The sequence below is a fragment of the Dendrobium catenatum genome, unplaced genomic scaffold (genome assembly GCF_001605985.2).
Source record: "Dendrobium catenatum unplaced genomic scaffold, ASM160598v2 fragScaff_scaffold_716, whole genome shotgun sequence".
NCBI classification, from domain to species: domain Eukaryota; kingdom Viridiplantae; phylum Streptophyta; class Magnoliopsida; order Asparagales; family Orchidaceae; genus Dendrobium; species Dendrobium catenatum.
In genome coordinates this window covers 3,281,200-3,302,711 of record NW_021319178.1, presented here as the reverse complement: position 1 = coordinate 3,302,711, position 21,512 = coordinate 3,281,200, and the positions used below count along the sequence as shown (strand labels likewise).

Genomic DNA, 21,512 nt, shown 5'->3' with positions numbered 1-21,512 from the left:
TGTATTACATCAAGGCTGCCAATTACAAGTCTTGGATCGATTTAAGATCAAATTGCATGGCTTCAAGCTGCTTAAGGGGGATTGGATAACCTCGAAATCAAATATTTAACAGCATTAAACAGGAATTGATGTTCAAGCTCAATTAACAATATAAACAAAATAATAATAAAGTATAATTAAGATGTAGAGAATTTCTAAATTAAAAGGTTGGAACAGAATGCTAACAGATCCCTGTAGAATCCATTATCTAGCCAAGCATAATCTATTATTATGTTAGTACGATTGAATGAAGTATAAACATATTACAAGGTCAGACACAAGCAACGCTATATAATGGATTGAAAGAAGAAAATATGAAGAAATTTAGAGATCTTATAAGAATCAAACAAATAGAAGAATTTAAACTCTATAAATTTCATCAGTTGAGTCCCGGACTCACCAAGACTGCTTCCATCTTTCTACCTTCTATGTTGTTACCTTATTTAATTCATGGAATCCTACACCTACTCATATTCATGGTCTGTAGAATATTATAAATATTTTATAATTATTATTCTATGACTTTTATATGTACCCTATTATTAGAACCTCTCTAGGACTGTAAACACTACACAAAAGTTGAAATTAAATAGTCAACCAATTCTCACCAATTCCTATCACACATAAGAGCACAATACCATGATACCGCAATAGTAATTTGCATGACTCAAAATTGATATGATAATTCTATGCTAAAGTATCCTAGAATCATCGATAAATGGATGTTCTGAGAGTATAAATCAAACGAACCACCTAAAGCATGATGCAAACTAAAAAGACCCAAAGAAGTTACAGAAAAAACAAATTCTGAAAGCAACAGATAAGAAGGATTAAGAAAGCTAAAAAAGGGAAAGACTAAATATTTCACCCTACTCATTAATAAAATATATAGCAAGCACTTTTTAATGAACAGAAACCATCAAAAGGAGAATTATAAGAATTCCTCACATCTTGGAAAGAAAAATATTATTAGGTAAAACAATCAAGCCAACTGACATTAACTCTTCAGGTAGGGGGAGGAATAAGTTCCCAAAATAAATTTCAGTTTATGATACATCGGCAACCCTTGGGGACTTAGTAAAACATTAATTCATTATGAGAGGAGGAATTGAAGAATGGATTAATTAGGATATATTTCAAAATGAAATTCAAATTTGAGAGGGAAATATATTAGGAAAGTGGGACTGATTTAGGAAGGGATTAATTATGAAGGATTTCCTAATTGAAATTCAAATTGGAGGGGGAAATAAATTAGGAATGAGGCCTGATTTAAGAGGAAAGTAGGAGAAGCTTATTTAAGGCTAAGTTTAGAGTTTACTTTGTTTTATGCATATTTTGATTTCATTTTGCTGTAGCCTTTTCTTTCAGAGCTTCTTAGCGGCATCTAGATTGTTTGGGAGAATTCATTTATCTCTCAAATTGTAGATCACTTGTATCTTATTTTCAAATTGAAGTTATGATCCACAATCAGCCATTATTATTAGTTTTTCTGCAATTTTTCCATCGCTCGTTTGTTGTTTTTGTTTATTAGGTGTATCAATTTACTGCACCTATTGATTGAACAACGTGGAAAGAACATTTAAATGCTGATTTTTTAAGGCGAATATGCTCAAGGATGGGTGTATCGGGTGGAGCGTTACTTTGCTATCAATTGGCTACGAATGGGGAAAAGCTCATAGCGGCAGGGCTATGTTTGAAGGGAAAAGTCATAGCTTAGTTTTAGTGGAGGGAGGGGCGAGGTACTCACCCCATTCATGGGAGAATTTAAAGAGGGATTGTTGGAACGTTTCCGAGCCATCCGAGAAGAATACCTCCACTAGCAATTTTATGTCTTGACCCAGGACAGGACAGTCATGGAGTACCTGAAAAAATTTGAGCTGCTATCGGGTAGGCTAAGGGGAATTAATAAGGAAGGATTGTAGGGGAATTTCATGAAGGGTCTGCAATAAGACATAATTGCATAACTCAGGGTGTTGAGGCCAAGGGGGTTGAGGGAGACGTGTAACTAGCACAAAGGGTGGAAGAGAAACATCAGAGGAAAAAGGCTAGCATAAGCAACACCATGTGGCACTTACAGAAATACCTCCATGATCCTGGCATCGAGGACCCAGACGGTGTCTTTTCAGAGGGAAGCGTTAAACGACAAGAGCATTGGAATTCGCCCTAGAAAAAATTTCAAGCACCTCAAAAAAGCAGAGGTATAGGATGTCACAGCCCAATTTAACCTTTATAGTCAATCTAGCGTGTAACAGAGCAGAAGAATCTGAACAAAACTCCTTACTAACACATATTCTGAAATACTTCTATCAGAATCACGGAATAAGAAATAGTCTATTCAAAATATCTTAACATATCATAACATATCAAGTTTTATAACTCATAACATGAAGCATATGTAATACTATACATCTTAAATTAAATACAGAGTTTTACTAAAATTATTAAAATTTAATGGTTTTCGCTTGAGTAGATCTAAAACAGAATATATGGAGTGTATTTTTAGTAGTAATACACATAGTGAGGGGATTGTGACTTTGGGCGATCAAGTCATTAATAAGAGTACACGTTTTATATATCTTGGATCTATTGTTCAGAGTGATGGTGAAATAGATGGGAATATTATCAGCAGAATTCAAGTTGGATGGTTGAAGTGGAGGAATGCATCGGGCTTGTTGTGTGATAGAAAAGTACCCTCAAATTTAAGGGAAAATTCTAGAAGATGGTAGTGAGGCTTGCAATGCTTTATGGTGCTGAATGTTGACCACTAAAAGAGAAGCATAATACTAAGCTAAGTGTGACAAAGATGAGGACACTCAGGTGGATGAGTGGCTTTACCCTTAGAGATAGGATACGAAATGAGCATATACGTGAAAAGGTTGGAGTAGCTCCAGTAGAAGATAAGATTAGAGAGAGTCACCTTAGATGGTTTGGTCACATTAAATGGTGGCCTTCCAATGACCCGGTTAGGAGAGTAGAGGTATTAGATTTGACTTGTGTTAAGAAAGGTAGAGGCAGACCTAAAAAGACTTGGCTAGAAAAAATTAGAAATGACCTTTCTTTATTAGATTTAAATGAGAATTTGACATTTAATATGACACAATGGAGAAAAAGGATTCAGGTAGCCGACCCCACGTAGTGGGATAAAAGCTTGATGTTGTTGTTGTTGTATTAAAATTTACTTACATACCCAAAAGTCTGTATAGCTCCTATTCAGATCCTTTTATACACCTAAAAAGTGTATGTATTAAAAACAGTAGTCAATTGTCCTGACTATTATCCCACTAACTCATTCCCCATACCTGCATTACAAACACTGCTAATGAGCTAAAGCTCAATGAAATACGCAAGCAATGTATAAGAAATAATAGTGAACAAGTTGTCAATTAATGCAAACACGTGCATATTTCTATATGAAATATAATAAGTACATAACTCCATTTTCTGTTATATTTACTATTCAACACCTTTATACGAGTCACATGACGCCTATAGGCTTTTGCATCATTCCATCTTTCCAATTCAAGATTGGATTTGAACTACTCATTTTTAAAATTAAAGTTGCTCTCTCATTCAAGGTTGAGTCTGAATTCCTAATTTTTAAAATTTCCAGATGTAAGCTTATCACGTCAGATATTTCACCTTTACTTGTGCATGAGAGTGAAACAAAGTAGTGGACAGCACCTATCACAAGAGTAAACTCCCTAGAATGACACTAAATGGTGCAGGAATTAGTTGGACAACAACTAAAACAAAGTGCAAAGTATTCCAAGACAACTAGAAGAGTTATTACAAAGATGGCAGCACTTAAATACCCAAAATCAACACTTAATGCTCACTAAATGTATGTAGAAATTTCAGAACAGCAAATGTAAGTGAAGATTAAAATGTTTTTATAGATGTTATGCATACGGAAATAACTAAGCATGATTACAACAAGCCTTAGGATGAATTCTAGTATGAAAATCCTAAGCTAATCATGCTCTGATACCAGATGATGCAGGACAAATATGAAAACACTATTTTAATAAGGAATTTGCATGCTTATTGAATAAGAGCTAATTAATTAAAGCTTTATGATGATTCAACAATGAAATAAAACCAAGGAGCGGTAAACACAAGCTTAGGCCAAGTTACTTGCAAAAAGTAAAAACCACATAATAATCAATTGCTCTAGACGTTGCAAACGAGATGAGTTTCAACAAGAAATCCCTAATCTAGGCTTTAGCGGGAAGAGTTAACACAACTTTCCATGAATCAATTAGAGCTACAATTGAGAGCGATTAAAAGATAAAAGAGTAGGAGAAAAGATCACCCAAATAAACAAGACAAACCAAAGCTCCGGTGTGGTGTTTATGCGCTTGTGAGGTAGTAGACAGCAGTTCTCAATTCCTAGCCGCCTTAGGACAATAATTTGATGATCTCGGGATGGTGGACAGCAAACTAATCTCGGCTGGCATGTTTGGGCAGTAACCTGAACCTTCCGGGCAGCACACGGTGATCCTGAGTAGCGGGACAGCTTCCCGACACTGTCCAGAAATTCTGGACAGCAATGCTACAGCACTTTTGGCTCTTGGGAAAAGCTGGACAGCAACTTCAAGTGCTTATAAAGGCCTTGAATGGCTGCTAGATGATGCTGGGAACTTTTAGATAATAGTTCAAGAACTCCAGTAGTGCAGGATAGCAGAATGGTTCTTCTGATTTGTGTAGACAGCAAGCAAAAAATTCCAAAACGGGAGGGTAACGCCAGGGACGGCTTGGAAGGGGCTGGCTGGATTTGGGATTGAATATGGGATTGAATAGGGAGAGCTTTATTTGAGGATTTAAGGAAGGATTTTAATTAGAAAAGAGAGATGGCGGCCGGCCATGCATAGGGAGTTAATTGGGGAATTTATGATTCCTTCCAAACTTGGGTTGCAAAAAGGAGAAAGAGAATTAGAGAGAAATCTCTAATCAATTTCAGATTTGAGAGGATTTGGAAGTTTCCAAAAATAAATCAATCTCTTTAGGAAAGGATTTCAAATTCAATTTAATTGGAATTTGAAATTTGAATTCTTTCCAAAGTTAAGATGAACTAACTTAGGAAAGTATTTAATTCTTTCCCACATGAGAGGCTTTATTTTGGAAAACATTAAGTAGGTGGGAGCTAGGAAGGGCCGGCGGCATCAAGGGGAATTGGGGAAATTTTTATGGAAACCTTTAATGCTTCCTTGAGTTTGGGAACTAAATTTGGGAAGAGATATTTCATCCCAAATTAATTTAAAACTCAAAGAGGAAGGGATTTGGAAACTTTCCTAAAATAGGATTGGTATTTTAGGTAACTTTTCAAATTCAAATAAATTTGAATTTACTCATGAATAGAGTTATCTAAAATATAAAGAATATTTCATGAAAGGTTTAATGGCGAGTTGGTGATGGAGGGAGAAAACCAAGAGGGAAAACTTGAAAACTTTCCTAAAATAGATTTTATAATTTAGGAAAGAATTTGAATTTCAAATTTGGGGAAATTTGAATTCAAAGACCAACTAAATTATGACAATCCAAAATTAGGAAGTATCCAAAGTAGGCAATGGGGATGGGAGAGGGCTAGGCCGGCGGTTTGAATGGGGGCGGGTAAGGGACCGGCGGCAAGGTGGAGATGTAGGAGGTGTTTTGGTGAGTGGAAGGAAACGACGAAGGAGAAGTAAGATCGTGAAGAAAGGTGGGTGATAGGGTTAAGGGAAATCAAAGATAGGAAACCACGAACCCGACCGTCTCCAAGGTTAGTGGGTGATGCGCCAATATCCCTCTCTAAGGGATCTCTCTCCCATCTCTCAAGATCTCTCAAGAACTCCAAACAAGAAGACAAAATTATCAAATAATCATTCATTCATTAATTCTCAAAGAAGTATAGGGGGGCTTTAAATAGCCCATACAATGAGAAAATAAAAAGTACTACAATGCCCCTAGGGCTTACACATACCTAAGCTCTTAAGTAAGGGCAAAAAAAGTAAAAGCATAATCAACTTCATAAAATAAAAAAATAATACATGAATCATAAATATGAAAATCATAAGTAGCGTGATGTAATCGTGGCCGTTGATTGACGATCACGCCTCTAGTAGATTTTTCCATGTCTTGATGTCCTCATCAGTAACTGTTTAATTAACAATTGTAATGTTAATTAAATACTTTTAACTGAATATATAAATTATTAGACTTTGTAATGAAGTACACCTACAGATATCAAAATGCACGAAAATAATAGTAGAGTTTAATGAAAATAATTTAACATTTAGAGGAAATTTATACTTACATTTATTTTGAACATTTTGGGAATTATATAGGATAGGAGGGCAAAAGAGGTTATGTTATAAATGCGGCGATAAATTTACACCATGACATAAATGAAAAAATCTTACCATGCAGATTCTCTTGGTGTGTGATAAGAAGATGAACAAGGCAGAGGCAGCGAGGGAGGAAGGGGAGGAAGAAGAGGCAGAAGAGCCTGCACACTTGAAGGTGGCTGAAGACAGCCTGAAGTTTCACTGAACACTATAGTGGGATTCACCCAGAATCACACTATGAAGGTGAGGGGACAGATAGGAGGAGAGGCAGTGGCAATCCTAGTGAACAATGGGGCTACCCATAATTTCATACCGAATCAGATGGTCGACGAACTGAGGCTGAAACTAGTAGACGAGAGATGTTTTGGAGTGATGATGGGCACAGAAAACGTGGAGAAGAGCAGAGGGATATGTCAGGATTTGATGGTAGAGCTGCAGGGGATTCACATCAGAGAGGATTTTCTCTCATTAGAGATAGGAAGTACTGATTTGATTATGAGAATGAAGTGGCTACAAACCTTTAGAGAAACCAAGGTAAAATAAAAGGCATTAGCTAAGGAGATCCAAGTAGAGGGGAGAAAGGTGATAATTAAAGGAGACCCCAGCTTATCCAAAGCCGTGGTTTTTTTGAAAACCCTGGTTCGGGCCCTACAAGAGGAAGGAGGGGGATTCTTGGTGGAGATCCGCTTTGGAAGGAGGAGAGAAAGAGGATAGAGAACACTCCAAACATGGTCCAACCACTTTTTCAGCAACTCAAGGAGGTATTCCAGCTTGATTGCCACCTCCTTGTGAGCATGAGGACCCTATCATTCTGAAGAAAGGATTCTCTCCCATTAATGTACAACCATACCACAACCCTCAGGTCCAGAATGATGAGATTGAGAGACTAATTAGAGAGATGCTTGAAGTTGGAATTATCAAGCCCAGTGTAAGCCCTTTATAGTCCTATATTGTTGGTGAAGAAGAAGAATAGAAGCTGGAGATTCCGTGTAGACTATCATGCCCTCAATAAGGAAATTGTACAAGATCAGTTTCTCATACAAGACATTAATGAGTTGTTAGATGAGTTGGGTGGATTTATGATATTCTCCAATATCGATTTAAAATCCGGATACCACCAGATCTGAATGCGACCAGGTGACACCAACAATATAGCTTTTAGGATGCACAAGGGACAGTATGAGTTCTTAGTGAAGTCTTTTGGCCTCACTAATGCACCAGCCACCTTCCAATCCCAAATGAATAAGGTATTCCAGACATACCTACGAAGGTTTGTGCTAGTATTTTTTGACGATATACTGGTATATAGTAGGTTTGAGGGGGAGCACTTGGAGCATTTAAGGGTTGTGTTGTCCACCTTAAGAGAGCACCATTTGTTTGCCAATCAGAATAAGTGTTCTTTCGCCCAACCCAAAGTGGAGTATTTAGGTCATGTGGTATCTCAAAAGGGGTTGACCAGAGTAAGATTGAGGACATGCTTAGATGGCCCATACCTAAGACTTTAAAGGAGCTTAGAGGATTCTTGGGACTCACAAGCTACTAATGGAAACTTGTGAAAGGATACGATTCCATAGCGGAGAGTTGACGGACAGCTCAAGAAGGACAACTTCAAGAGGGGAGAGTCAACGTTGATGGAACGGCTCAAGAGTACATATGCCTTAGGTTTTGGGTTGGGAGCAATACTCATGCAGAACTAGAGACCAACGGCCTATTTCAGTCAAGTGTTAACATTCAAGGCAAGGCTCAAGTCTATCTATGAAAGAGAGCTGATGGAAATTGTATTGCCATCCAAAAATGGCAGCCTTATTTATTGGGAAAACATTTCATTGTTAGAACCGACCATAGGAGTTTAAAATACTTGTTGGAGCAAAGAATGGTCACTGGGGAGCATCAAAGATGACTTTCCAAGTTATTGAGCTATGACTTTGAGATTAGATACCAACCTGGAGTTGAAAAGCAGTAGATGGTTTATCCAGGTGCAAAGAGGAACCACAGATGTGGCATTGTTTGTGCCCTTGGTGGTTGACTGGGAAGCACTAATGAGAGAGAACAAACTGGATACAGGGTTAAGGAAAATTACGGAGGAGTTGGCAGAAAATAAAAATAGTCATTCAGGATATTCAATGGCGGGACAAAAGTTACTCCATTATAGACAGTTTGTGATTCCAAAGACTTCTTCTTACATTCCCTGCTTGCTTCAGGAGTTTCATAGGAAGGCCAATGGGGGGGGCATTCAGGGGCCAAAAAGACATATTGTCAGCTCTCAGCATAACTATATTGGGAGGGTATATAGAAGGGTGTCGAGAAGATAATGGCTAGCTGTAATATATGCCAGAGGCACAAATATCTAGCTATGTCTAAAGGATGGCTCCTCCAACTGCGAGCTATGCCATAAAAGATGTGGGAGGATGTGACCAAGACTTCTTTGAAGGGTTGTCAAAGTCAGAAGGAACACTATGATACTGGTGGTAGTGGATCGGTTAAATATGACCATTTCATTCCCCTTCTCCATCCCTACACAGCAGTAATAGTAGCCACGATTTTCACGAGGGAGGTAGTGAGACTACATGGAATCCCTAATCAATTGTATCAGAACAAGAAATAATTTTTTTGAGCCAAATCTAGAAGAAATTGTTCAAAATGCAGGAGGTCATTTTGAAAAGGAGCAATGCTTATTATTCTCAGACGGACGGACAGACAGAGGTGGTCAATCATAGTGTGGAGACTTATCTGCAGTGCTTTATATCGGATACACCAAAGTTATGGGCAAAATAGTTGGCTTGGGTTGAGTATTGGTATCACACTTTCTATCATTCGGCAACTCATACCACATCATTCAAAGTGTTATACAAAAGAGATCCGCCTCACTTGATATATTATGAATAAGGAACCACACCGATGGCTTCAAAAGAGCAGTACTTGGGGACAGAGACATGATCCTGGGGGAACTAAAGGGGCATTTATTTAGAGCTCAACAAATTATGAAGAGGAAAGCAAATGCTCAAAGGAGAGAAGTTCAGTTTGAGGTAGGGGACATGGTTGACTGAAGCTTCATCCCTACAGACAGAAAACCTTGGCAAGGTGACGAAATGATAAGTTATCGTGCCCAATATTTTGGTCCATACAAGATAGTAGAGCACATCAGGGACATGGCATATCGCCTACAGTTACAGCCGTCATCATCCATCCATCTGGTGTTTCATGTATCCCTGTTGCAACGGATGATAAAAGAGCCCATTTCATCTTCTTCACTTCCCCTGACCTTGGCGGACAACATGGAGGTGTTACTAAAACAATTGGAGGTCAAAGGAGTGCGACAGAGAGTAACAGGAAACAAGGAAGTGTTAATCAGGTGGAATGACCTACAGGAGCACGAGGCCACGTGGGAGTCCTGAAACAAGGAAGGTTAATCAGGTGGAATGACCTACAGGAGCACGAGGCCATGTGGGAGTCCTACCAGATTATCACCATCATTTTCTTTCATTCCACCTTGAGGACAAGGTTGTACTTTTTTTTTGGAGGGGGGTATTGATACATCAACAGCACTTAGGGGACCGATTAAAACATTAATTCATTATGCGAGAAAATGAACAAAGGAAATAATTAATTAGGAAAGATTTCATAATTGAAATTGAAATTGGAGAGCGAAATATATTAGGAAAGGGGGGTGGGGCTGATTTAGAAAGGGATTAATTATGAAGGATTTCCTAATTGAAATTCAAATTGGAAAGGGAAATATATTAGAAAGGGGGGCTAATTTAGGAGTGAAGTAGGAGAAGCTTATTTAAGGATATGCTTAGGGTTTATTTGCTTTATTCAGATTTTGATTTGGTTTTGATATAGCTTTTTCTTTGAGGGTGAGTCGATCTACCTCTCGAATTGTATATCACTTGTATCTTGCTTTCAAATTGAAGTTATAATCCACAATCAGCCACTATTATTAGTATTTATGTGGTTTTTCCATTGTTCATTTGTTATTTTTGTTTCCAAGGCGTATCAATTTAATGCACCTATTGCTTGAACAACGTGGAAAGCACATTTAAATATGTGATTTAATAAAAAGGCTTTTAGAATAGAACAAATGATGAAATTGAGGATAAACAAAATGATTGCAAGTAACATCTCTAACAAATTAAAATGTTTACACTCGGAGCAACACGGCATTAATTAACTAATACTACATCAACAATTCACTAAAATATAACCTCTCATTGCAACTTAATAAAACTAATTAACATAGTTGTTCATTATGTCTTGTCATTAAAAGAAGAACATGAAGCAAATTAAAATAAAATGCTTTTGACAAATACAACAACAACAAGCCTTCATCCCACAATCCAAAAAATAACAACAAAGAGAAATAGATGTTATCACTCACTTTTTTGTCGATCTCCAACTTTCTAGAAGACAAGGGCATGAATATAACCATTTCATTGAGCTCATTTATTGAAGAACAGGGTGGTGTTGTTTTTCAGAATAAAAAGAAAAGCATCTAAAATTGCACGTTGCCTTATTGCTTCATGTTACATTTTAGACAACAATTCGAACAGTATTTCAAAAAAGAGGGGAGAATGAACATCATACATGAACTTCCCACCTTTATTTGCTCACTGTTTGAGTGACTTGCTAATGCTTTATCTTTTGCATGCAACAAGGATTCATTGCTTATTGGAAGTCCCATTGGAGAGACTGAGCAGGGAATAACATGACCAGGTTCATCACAGCAAGAATTCTGATTACCAACCTCTTCTCCATCCTTCCACAGTTTCCTAATGCCTCCAACTTTATCAGTTTGACTACTAGAAATTATAAATCTACAATCTCCGATTGGAGATTTTTGTTGCACTCTCAAGTTTACTTCATCCATGAGTGCTTCCAACGAATGAGACAACTTCCCATATTCATGACTGCGAAACCCACCAATATTCAGATTAATATTATTTCGATCCCCAGAAACATTGCTCTTTTCACCAACAGAACATTTACTTGACAGTTTCTCAGTCTGATCGCTTCCAACAAAGAAGCCCAGAGGCATTGTAGGCATTGTGTCTCCGATAGGCGTTCTCAGGCTTCCCGCAGAATTAACTGACTGGTCATCCGGAGGAGCTATGTTCCTGAAATGCAAGGAGAAGGCTGTCGAATCTAGTGTAATGTCATGACTGTTGTCATCTGGCATTCCAGACTCGCTTAGATGGCCAGAGTTGATAAAGCTCGTGGATACAGGCCCAAAGAAATTGTCGTCTAAAATAAGATGTGAAAAAATTGTAGTATTCACAAACTTTAGCAATATCTTTGAAACAACAAAAAATATGCGAATGTGCTCAAGATTGGCAAATAGCAACTTAAAGCTAGTTTGGTACAATGATTATTTTACAGAGTATATCTACAAAGTAAGACTATAACTTGGCAAGGAATGGATTGTTTGAGAAAACTATCTTCAAAACCTGTTAAAACAAATTAAAGTATTAGGGAACAAAAGTATCCATCGAAGCAAGCTCAATCTAAGTGTCCTATTTTGATGAAAACTTCAAAGAATATAGTATTATTTCAGCTTTCTTCCGTTAGTCCCACATTAGTAGAAAACAAAGCTAGATATGTGTATACCCGTTCATAAAACAATATTAAGAACGAGCTATAATATTCAATATGTTCAAAATAAATGTAAGCCTAAACTTCCTCTAGATGTCAACTTATTTTCATTAAATTTTACTTTTAATTTTGAGTATTTTGATAGATATATAAATGTATCTAAAAAGAATCAATTTAATAGTATATATAGATATCATTCTTAAAGGCTTCATATAAAAGTTAATTATTAACAACTAAATCCTAATTATTGTTATTGTAGGATAGCAGCAAATCCCACTAAAATGGGCATACAAAGGAATTGATTAGAGAGTACCTTAAGCAACGGTGGGGAAAGCTGGGAAAGGTGAGTGGAATTCTGCAATGGAACATTAATTATATTATAATATTAAGCTTACCCTAAAGCCAAAGCATTATAGCTTCTATTTTTTTCCATTCGTTTCTCCCCACCCACTGTTGTTCTCTGGAGTTCGAGTGGATAGTGGAGAGCAAAGAAGTAGCTGCAGGGAAAATTCGGCTACTTGAAGGGGAAGCCAATATGCAGAAATCAGATAATAGAAAGTAATAAATTCAGGTATAGTTGCTTGCTTGCTGAAATTAGGTAGGGATGAGGCAATGTTTGCTGAAGGCAATGTTTCTTAAATTTTGTTGAAACCCATTTGCAGAAAACAGCAACCGTTAGCTGAAATTCATAAGGAAAAGAGTGGAGGAAAGCTGAAATCAGGTAAGGGGTTTGCTGGTATTCAATATTTCAGCAAAGAATTTTTGAAGGCTGAATGTTGGTTTTGATGAAATTTTTGTGTGCTGAAACCAGTTTGCTGATTTCAGTAGAAAAAAAAAAACAAAAAGAAGAAAAGAGGGAGATTAGGGAGTAGAAGAAAAAAATTGTGGGTTAAATGAGGAAGAGTGCTTTTGAAGTAAGCATGTAAGATTTTCTTTATATAGCTTGAATTTGTGGTAGAATGTATATAAAAGGTAAATATTTATGCTTAGGTTCTTTATAAACGAAAAAGAGGTCGGGGCTTCGAAGAACATCACCCAACTACCCTAGAGGATGAGGTGAGATACCCAAACGATACATAGGAAATAATAAGTTCTTATATTTGCAAATTCATATTTGTTATGTTATGATAGCCTTTATTCAATTTATTCTAGTTTTTTGTTGATTCATTAAGTAGTAATGATTATATTTATAACTGTGAAAAGCGAATGATATGAGAAAGTAAAAACTGTAAAATAAGTCATATATGGGGGATTGGTCCACACAAGTAAAGGCAAATGACCTGACGAGGTAAGCCTACATGCTCGAAATTCTAAAAGTTGGGAATGCAGCCCCAACCTTGAATGAGAGATCAGCTTCAATTTTAAAAGTAGAGAATTCGGACCGGACCTTTAATTATAAAGCTGGCATTCTGCAAAAGTCTATAGTCATCATATGACTTGTCTAAAGGTATTGAACAATAATAATACATAAAGTGATAATATGCATTTCTTATAATCAGTATGGTATGGAATTACAATATTTTTTAAATTAATTGTCAAAATGTTATTATTATTGCTTATGTATTTCATGGAGCCCAAGCTCATTAGCAGTGGTTTTACTGCATGAAAAAGGAATGAGACAGTAGGGCACTAGGCTGAAGGGGTGATTGTTCTTTTTAATGTACATATTTTGTGGGTGTGCATAGAGGTCCAAGGGATGTTTGTACAAAGACTTTTGAGGTATGTAAATAAATTTTAAAAGTTTTAATAAAACTCTGTATTTCTTTAAAGTATATTTGATGTTTAATTGAGATATATTGCATGTTTCATGTTGTTAAGTATAAAGCTTGAATTATTAGGAGAGTAAATAGATTTATTTTTACCCATCTAATTCTAATAAAAGTAGCTCATAATGGGTGTTACTAAGAATGGACCTATTTAGATTTTCATTCTTTATTATACTCCAGATTGACTGTAAGGGGGTCAAAATGGGGTGTGACACGAGCATAGTGTCTTACAAACACAAATAATTCGGGCAAAGCCCAGTGAAACTTCGGTGATCTGATTCCAATTGGGTCTGGCGTTCAAAACCCTTTATTAAAACATGACTCTTACTGATTATTTATATCATGCTAATAGAGCATCTGAGAACATCAATAATAATTGGTTGTTATTGTAAGTACGAGCATAGTGTTATGGCAATATTAAGTACGAGCATAAAGATGTTATGAGCATTAATTGCTCATAACACTAACCTGAGATACAATTGAAATTTAATTATATTATGTTATAGCCATTATAATTTAACTCTATATACATTATAATTGAACTCTATATCTATCATATCAAAGTTTTAGTCCCCGTTGTTATTACTATTGTGGATGTACTTTCCCTTATCACATTTATAATATTTTGTGTAAAATTTATTATAATGGTATTTTGAAGTGTTATAATTGTTGTAGCTTTTGATTGCATTTTTATAGCTTGTTAAATCTAGAATCTCATGCAACAAGAAGGTGTTGAAAGAACATCAATATTTTGAAGTTTAATAAAAAAAATAGAACAATATAAGGACAAGTATTAGAACTTAAATATAACCAACCACTAATATAACTCGTACAACATGAATTAATAAAACTTAAATATATTAAATTGAAACAGTCAATAATATCATATAACCAATAATTTGATATATCATTACAAACTCAAAAGCCAACATTTCAAATCAAATACAATTATATCAAAGTTACAATTATAATAAGCCAGAGTTGGAGTATAAATTTGGTGATCACAAGCCCCATCAAACAACCCAAATGACATTATTAAAATTTCTTCATTATATAAGATTGAATGCAATTATCACCCTTCAAATATTGAAAGTCCAAGAGATAATATGCAGAATATAAAAGGAGAATCCTAGGTCCTTAAATGAACCTTCTTCGAACCATGTTCTAACGAGGTCCGAACCTCATTCAAACCATTAATTTTCTTTCCTCTTAAAGAATTCTAATATTATTTGCCGCTTCTAACTTCAACCCATCAACATAATTATCTTCATCTATGCAAGAACCTAAGAGAGAATAGGTGTTGATTCAAACCATATTCAAACAAGTTCAAACATTATTAGAGAACAGCTTCAAACCTAATTTTGCATAGCATAGTAGAACCCTAGGATCGAAACATACATTCAATCTTTGTTCGAACATGGATTAAGAACTAAATATGGTGTTCGAAGCTTGTTCGTTTCCCTTTTCGAACCTAAGGTTCTCTTACCATCTATTTCCTTCTATAACCATTGCTTGATAATTACATTCAAATTTAAACAACCAAAAAAAAAAAGATGCTAACCTCTGTCATTTGAAAGAGCACATAGTAAAACTTTACAACAAAGGATCACCCCAAGGTGAGGAAAAGCAATGTTTGGAAGACAACAATTGCAGTTAGAAAAGAGATGTACTATGTCCTTTCAGCATTGGCAATATCACTAAAGAACATATTTTATATTGAGTTATTTCATCAAAACACATGCATTTTTCCCGAATTAACAAATTACGAGGATATTTGACCTATTACATGTGAAAGTCGGAAATTGGTCCATTCGAGCTAATCTCAAGAAATCTTCTATTATGAGATAATATAAAATCAAATTTCCCAATTTAAATTAATAAACTGATGTGATTTGGATAGACTTTACAAGTGGGTCTAATCACACTCTAGGTTTGTGTGTAGGGTGTAAACGAGTTGTGTTAAACTCAACTCATGCCTAACTCAAGCTCAACACGCTCGCACAAGGTCATGCTCAAACTTAGCCCGAGCTCTGGTCAAGCTTATAGACTGCACTTGAGCTCGGATTGCCAAGGAACAATAGATTTGAGCTTAACTCATGAGCTCAAGCCAAAATTGCTACACGCTAGAGAAGGCGTCGAAGGAGCTGCAAAGTTCATTGATCGACCCAGACCAATGGTTTTTTATGTGGAAGAGGAATTCGTTGGAAAAGACATTATCAAGACCAACTGCTCATGATGAATAAAAAGAGTTTGATGGAGATTGCATCGACTGAAGTTTGTTGGAGAAGGCATCGTTGAGAGTTGGGACAAGCGATGCATGATGAAAAAGTGGGCTTTGTAGGAAATCGCATCAACAGGAATTCACTAGAGAAGTATCGTCAAAATTAACGTGTGATGAAGAAGAGGAGTTCATGAGACGGGATTGAGGAGTTCATAAGCCTAGGGATCGAGTTCACTACACCAACAGTGTTGATTTAAATTACAAGACGAAGAAAGAATCAATATTAAGGCTTTAAAAGTAATTCAAGCTGGCTCGCGAGCTAACAAGTCGAGTCTTATTGAGCTCAAGCTCAAGATTTTATAATATATGACTCAAATCCAAGCTAGTGCTTGTGGCTCAATAAGCTCAAGTCTTGAGCTCTTTAACGAGCCAAGTTTAAGCTGGCTATTCTCACAACTCTATTTGGGTTTATGTGCCACATCAAATCCAATAGGAGAAAAGAATTCTACTTAAAAAAGGCAAATTTATGGTACTCTTCTTCAAGTACATATAGTGTCATCTTCATCCATTTTCCATTATGTTATCTAATAATATTTGGCATAAGGTTGATTATCACAATGAACCAAGTATTTGTGTACTTCAGAAGCACCTATGATGATTTCATCAAAATAATGTCTTCAATATGTGGTGACTAAAAATGGAAGCACGAGGATAGCAATATTGCTTACAAAAATAGAAGCCTTGCCTTGAAAAAAAATATTCATAGGTACTAAAGGCTCGAAGATACAAGGCAAAATTTTATTCTAAAGGAAAATCAATTAAATAAGTATTTGAATGTAATTTTCTAAGAATTCCACAAGAACAAGAAGCTTTTGTGGGCTTTCTAAGTGTTTGTGATGTAAAAAATATGATCTAATTCTAACAAATACAAAACGGGTTAGAATCTTGTAATGTTAGATCGATGTAAAGTTTATGTATATGCTTTTGGAAAAGATGTGAATAATGAGAAATAGAGGATATCTAGGGTACATATGATAAATAGATTTATAAGATAATTTCTAAGTAGTATGATGTACATAACCAAACAGATGTTTTAATTCAATATTTTTTAATAATGTAAAGCTCATGTTTGTATCCATAAATTTTTAAAGTATAAATTTTAGCTCTATAATAATAGAGAATATCCATATTATAAATTCAAGGGCAACATACGATAACATGAGGAACAACCATGAGCGGTATGTCACATCTCACATCAAAATAACCACCTTACTTAATATATACAAGACATTGGCAAAAATGGATGTCTTCCTACACATGCAACATTAAAAGAACATAAACTTAAAAGCACATGCTAATAGACGAAGCCCCTCGTATGATATTAATTGGGTGTTCTATTGTACTTGTATATTTATGACTCTAATCGTGCCACCAAAGAATGCATGAGATGCACCCCGCTTGTGCCAACAGATAATAAATTGACTTGTGGTGCACTAGGTACATTATTTTCATTTAGAATAGTAGTTGTATGAGCTACACCCCACTTGTGCTGAAGGGGGATAAAGTGACAACTTAAGTTTACAATAGGCTACCATTACAAGCTCCTGGAAGGAATGTAAAGTTATGTTTTTAATGTAAAAGCTTTGTCAATCTAAGCTATGAACCATGATAATGTCAATGATACTCAAATGCCAATATTTTGCTTGAGACATCAAATGTTATGACAACTGCTTTAGCCACTCTACAATCTAATCCGTGATCCTGACTTTTATTTCAAATGGCACGCTTATGAATAAACTTTTTAGTCGTTACTCAATTAAAATGCTTAGTGATTAGCATGCAGATTTTTTTCCTATTACACTTATTGCTATTTAGAATTAAGATATACAAAATAAGTTATGTAGTCCCTTCCAATGGGGAATTTCAAGCAACACGGCCATAATTGAGGTTCAGCTCGTCAACTCCAGCCCACGCAAGGAGAACGATTAGACTTAAAATGTGGGACTTACGATCTTGCCCTATAGCAAGGTGATTCTCTCAAGAATATCTTGTGAAATCGAGAGCTTGAATTTGCACATAATGGATAGTTTGTGAATTTTCAAAATAGTGGCTAGTTTTCTAAAAAAGAGTAAAAACGATTCTAAGAGCCAAGTTAATACCAGTTTTCTCTTATTTTAAATTTATGCGGCATTCTCATAATTTTTGTTCAAGCTTTGACACATGCATACAAATTAGTTTTTGAATGAGTTTGCAAATTTAAAAAGATTACAAAACTTTGTAAAGTAATTGCACAATTTTTAAATGAGATAATTATTATTTAAACATATTTATTAGCCCGTGTAGCATTTTCAAACTTTATCTTAAAATATTCAACATGCTTGTATAAACACGAGCAAATAAATTTAATAACAACAATTTGATGTGTCATGCACGCTTTTTTATGCCTTTTTACATTTTCAATACATTCGCATATTACACTTACGTGCTTTTTGATGCACAAACAAAACTCACTTGCATGTTTTTTTTTTGCATTCAAACAATATACTTGCATATTTTCCAATGTATTTGCACATTTTTTGAATGCTTATATAATGCACTTACACACTTTCCAATGCATATGCACAGTGTTCTAGCACACTCTTTAATGCATTTATTTGATGAGTTTGTGTTTTATAGAAAGATGGCAATTCTTGAAATAGTAGCATGCTTCTCTAGGATGATATACACTTGTTGAAACAATTGCACAGTTATCAAGGTAATTGCATGCTTATCAAGGCGCCTACATGTTCTTAGATGCATCACGCTTAAATTTGACAATCATATTGCAATGCATGCATGATTTAAATACATATGGTTTTTAATTATTCGTGTAAATGTTTGCCATCCAAATGCTTAATTATGTCGCCTGGTAGGAGTAGAGCCCCTTTGCCTTTAGCGCCAACTCCTTCAGGCTCCTCCAACTCAGCCTTAACCTTGGCGAGTTCTCCCTGCATAACCTTAACCTCAACCATCGAGGTGAACTTTGGGATCCGCTCCGTTCCCAAGAGCTCCCGAGCATCCTTGAGGTTTCACCCCAAATTGATCATCTTCCCGAGAGCGGGTCGATGGTGGCAAGCAAGGAAGTAGGTTGTCTGCCATGATTGCACTATAGCATTCATCGCGAAGAAGCCAACCTCATCAATCAAGAGCGGCATCAAATACTCCTCAATAATCTTGGAGAATACGGCATGACCATTATCAAAGTTCTTTTACGGGATTTGACCCACTCCGACTTTCTCAGAGGAGCCAATGTCCACGAAAGGCGAGTAGTTGGGCTTCTGCATATTTGTCACTACCCACCTCAATGGGTTCAACGGCGACCTCCTTCCCCCTACTTGGTGCCACTTCTAGCACAAGGGGAGCACTCTCCTTCTCGGCCCTCTCCTTGGCCGCCTCCTCGTTGATACTAACTCCTCTTGCGGGAGGAGGCACCCTCAATTTCTTGGCGGTCTGGGAAGTCATTGCCTCCTTGGACTTTGCGGGAGGATGTTGTTCCTTGGGCGACTCAAGCTTCCTATAAGTCATCTCCTCCTTGGACTCAACGAGGAATCGCTGTTCTTTAAGAGTTGCAAGCCTCTTTGGTACCGCCACCTTAAGACAATTGAGCACCCCCTACATCAACCTAGTCCTCTTGGGAGGCTGCCCCTTCTCCAACGTAGAGGATTCGACGGGGACCGACCCCTCCTGTCGTCCAGGCACTTCAACACTAAGAGGTCGGTGGGGAAGTTGCAGCCAAGCACACTCGTTGTATATAAAAAGCGAATCCAACAGTTAGAAAATTTTTCAAAAAATCACAATCTAAAAAAGCATTCATCATATATATTTTCATATATTTTTTTGTCAAGCGACATGATGTAGAACAATCAATGAGTAGCCTTTGATCTTCATCAATTGAAAACTCTTTATCTAAGAAGCTTAAGTTAATTAATCCCGCAATGCAGGATTATTTTACCCAAATTAATGATAGTAGGCTCTGTCCTGCTGGTATGGAATATGCATACATTTCCTACCAAAATAAATAAATAAATACTTTTCACTGGAAGGGCTTCAAATCTAGACCAGGATCGTGAATCTTCATCTCCACCTTTGAAACTATTTATGATTCAAAAAAAAAAAAAACTCGAATCCAACGATTAATCTGTTTATCAAGCATATTCATAAAAATCTATTAATACAGTACAGACGATGTGCTGCAATGATTCCTACAATGGGTTGCTTCAAGTGAATGAAATTTAGTATGATCCTAACTTTGCATTTAGCATAAGTTTTCTTACTAATTTTATCTATCGCATCGTGTATCATACATGACATTTCTTAGTCCTTACAAACTGAACTAATTAAACATGCAAAAAGATTGAGACCAAAAAATGCACATAGTGAATGAACGGTACCCTCATTAGACGTGACAGAACCAACAGCGCTTCCTGGAGAAGATAAATCGATATCCCTTACGAACCTGAACCGCGCACCATTCTTCCCTTCGTCATCAGGGGCGGACTCCACGGAATCATCGCCCTGAGATTGAAGCCCTCTGAAACCTACCGTCCCCTCACTGTCCGAATGTCCGAAACCTTCGCTGGGAGCCGGAGTTGAGTTTGCCGGGCTCTCGGACTCGTCATCACGTTTGAAAACGTGGACGGTAGTCTCTGCGAAGCTGACTCGCCTCGACTTCTTCCTCCTCGTGCAAGTGTCCTCCTCCAATTCGCCGGCACTCCGCTGCAGCTTATCCTTGGGCGACATGGATCACGGCACGGTTCTCTGGAAGGTAACCAGAATACAACTTTAGGGTTCGCTCCTCGGACTGCACTAGTGAACCATTGGAGGGAAATTTTGGAATTCGGAACAAGGCTTTTGAATTCTTTCTGGCTGAGATCAAGCGTGGGCCGACCCGATGATATTCGTGGCTTTCTATACCCGAATTCTTGCATGAGCCCACTAAATTCTCCACATCGTTTATAAATAAAAATTTTCATTTTATATATATCATGCTATTAATAATTGAACAAATGTATCCACCATATGTTTATTTAGAAAAAAAATTATCAAATATTATTTTGATTGAAATAATTTTGCAAACAAAAATATGAGTTATAATCTTCAAGAAAAAAATGCAAATATCCGTGCAAGATATTCCCTCAAGGCTCAAGCACCTTCATTCCAAACATCAAATATAATCATTGTCGCTCGAGCAACATCTACATGAACAATCAGCCATAGTTAAGTAGAAGGTCAAGATGTGATGTCAAGGATTGCACATGTACTTCCCAAAAATAAATTAAAATTTGTGCATTTTGATGTTTAAAATTCAACATAATTGAATCCCATTGAATTTAATTTTATAACTTCTATTAAGTCAATGTCTAATTAAGTAAATAACTACCACTTTGTAATTAAATATTCAAAAAATTTCAAAAAAACCATCGCGTACTAACTTGATCAATCAAATCAAGCCAAACTTGATTGATCAACCATTTCTAGCAAGGAGAGACTGAACAAATAAGACATGTGAAATCCGATGGAGATTGCAAGTGTGGA

The 21,512-nt window shown here is 36.4% G+C and overlaps 1 protein-coding gene across 4 annotated transcripts in view; it reads right to left on the bottom strand.

Moving 5' to 3' along the window:
• The window catches only part of LOC110096713, a 55,690-nt gene extending 34,817 nt beyond the window's left edge, over positions 1-20,873 (bottom strand). For 3 of the 4 annotated variants that reach the window (XM_020822775.2, XM_020822795.2, XM_028696031.1), the window contains exons 1-2: positions 20,369-20,872; positions 10,960-11,603 (exon numbers count right to left, since the gene is read on the bottom strand). In XM_020822775.2, coding sequence (XP_020678434.1) covers positions 10,960-11,603; positions 20,369-20,717 — 993 coding nt within the window. In that variant the 5' untranslated portion in view covers positions 20,718-20,872. Of the gene's footprint in view, positions 1-10,959; positions 11,604-20,368 lie in introns of all 4 variants that reach the window. The other variant, XM_020822788.2, reaches the window with a different exon arrangement.
• Between the last annotated feature and the right edge of the window lie 639 nt (positions 20,874-21,512).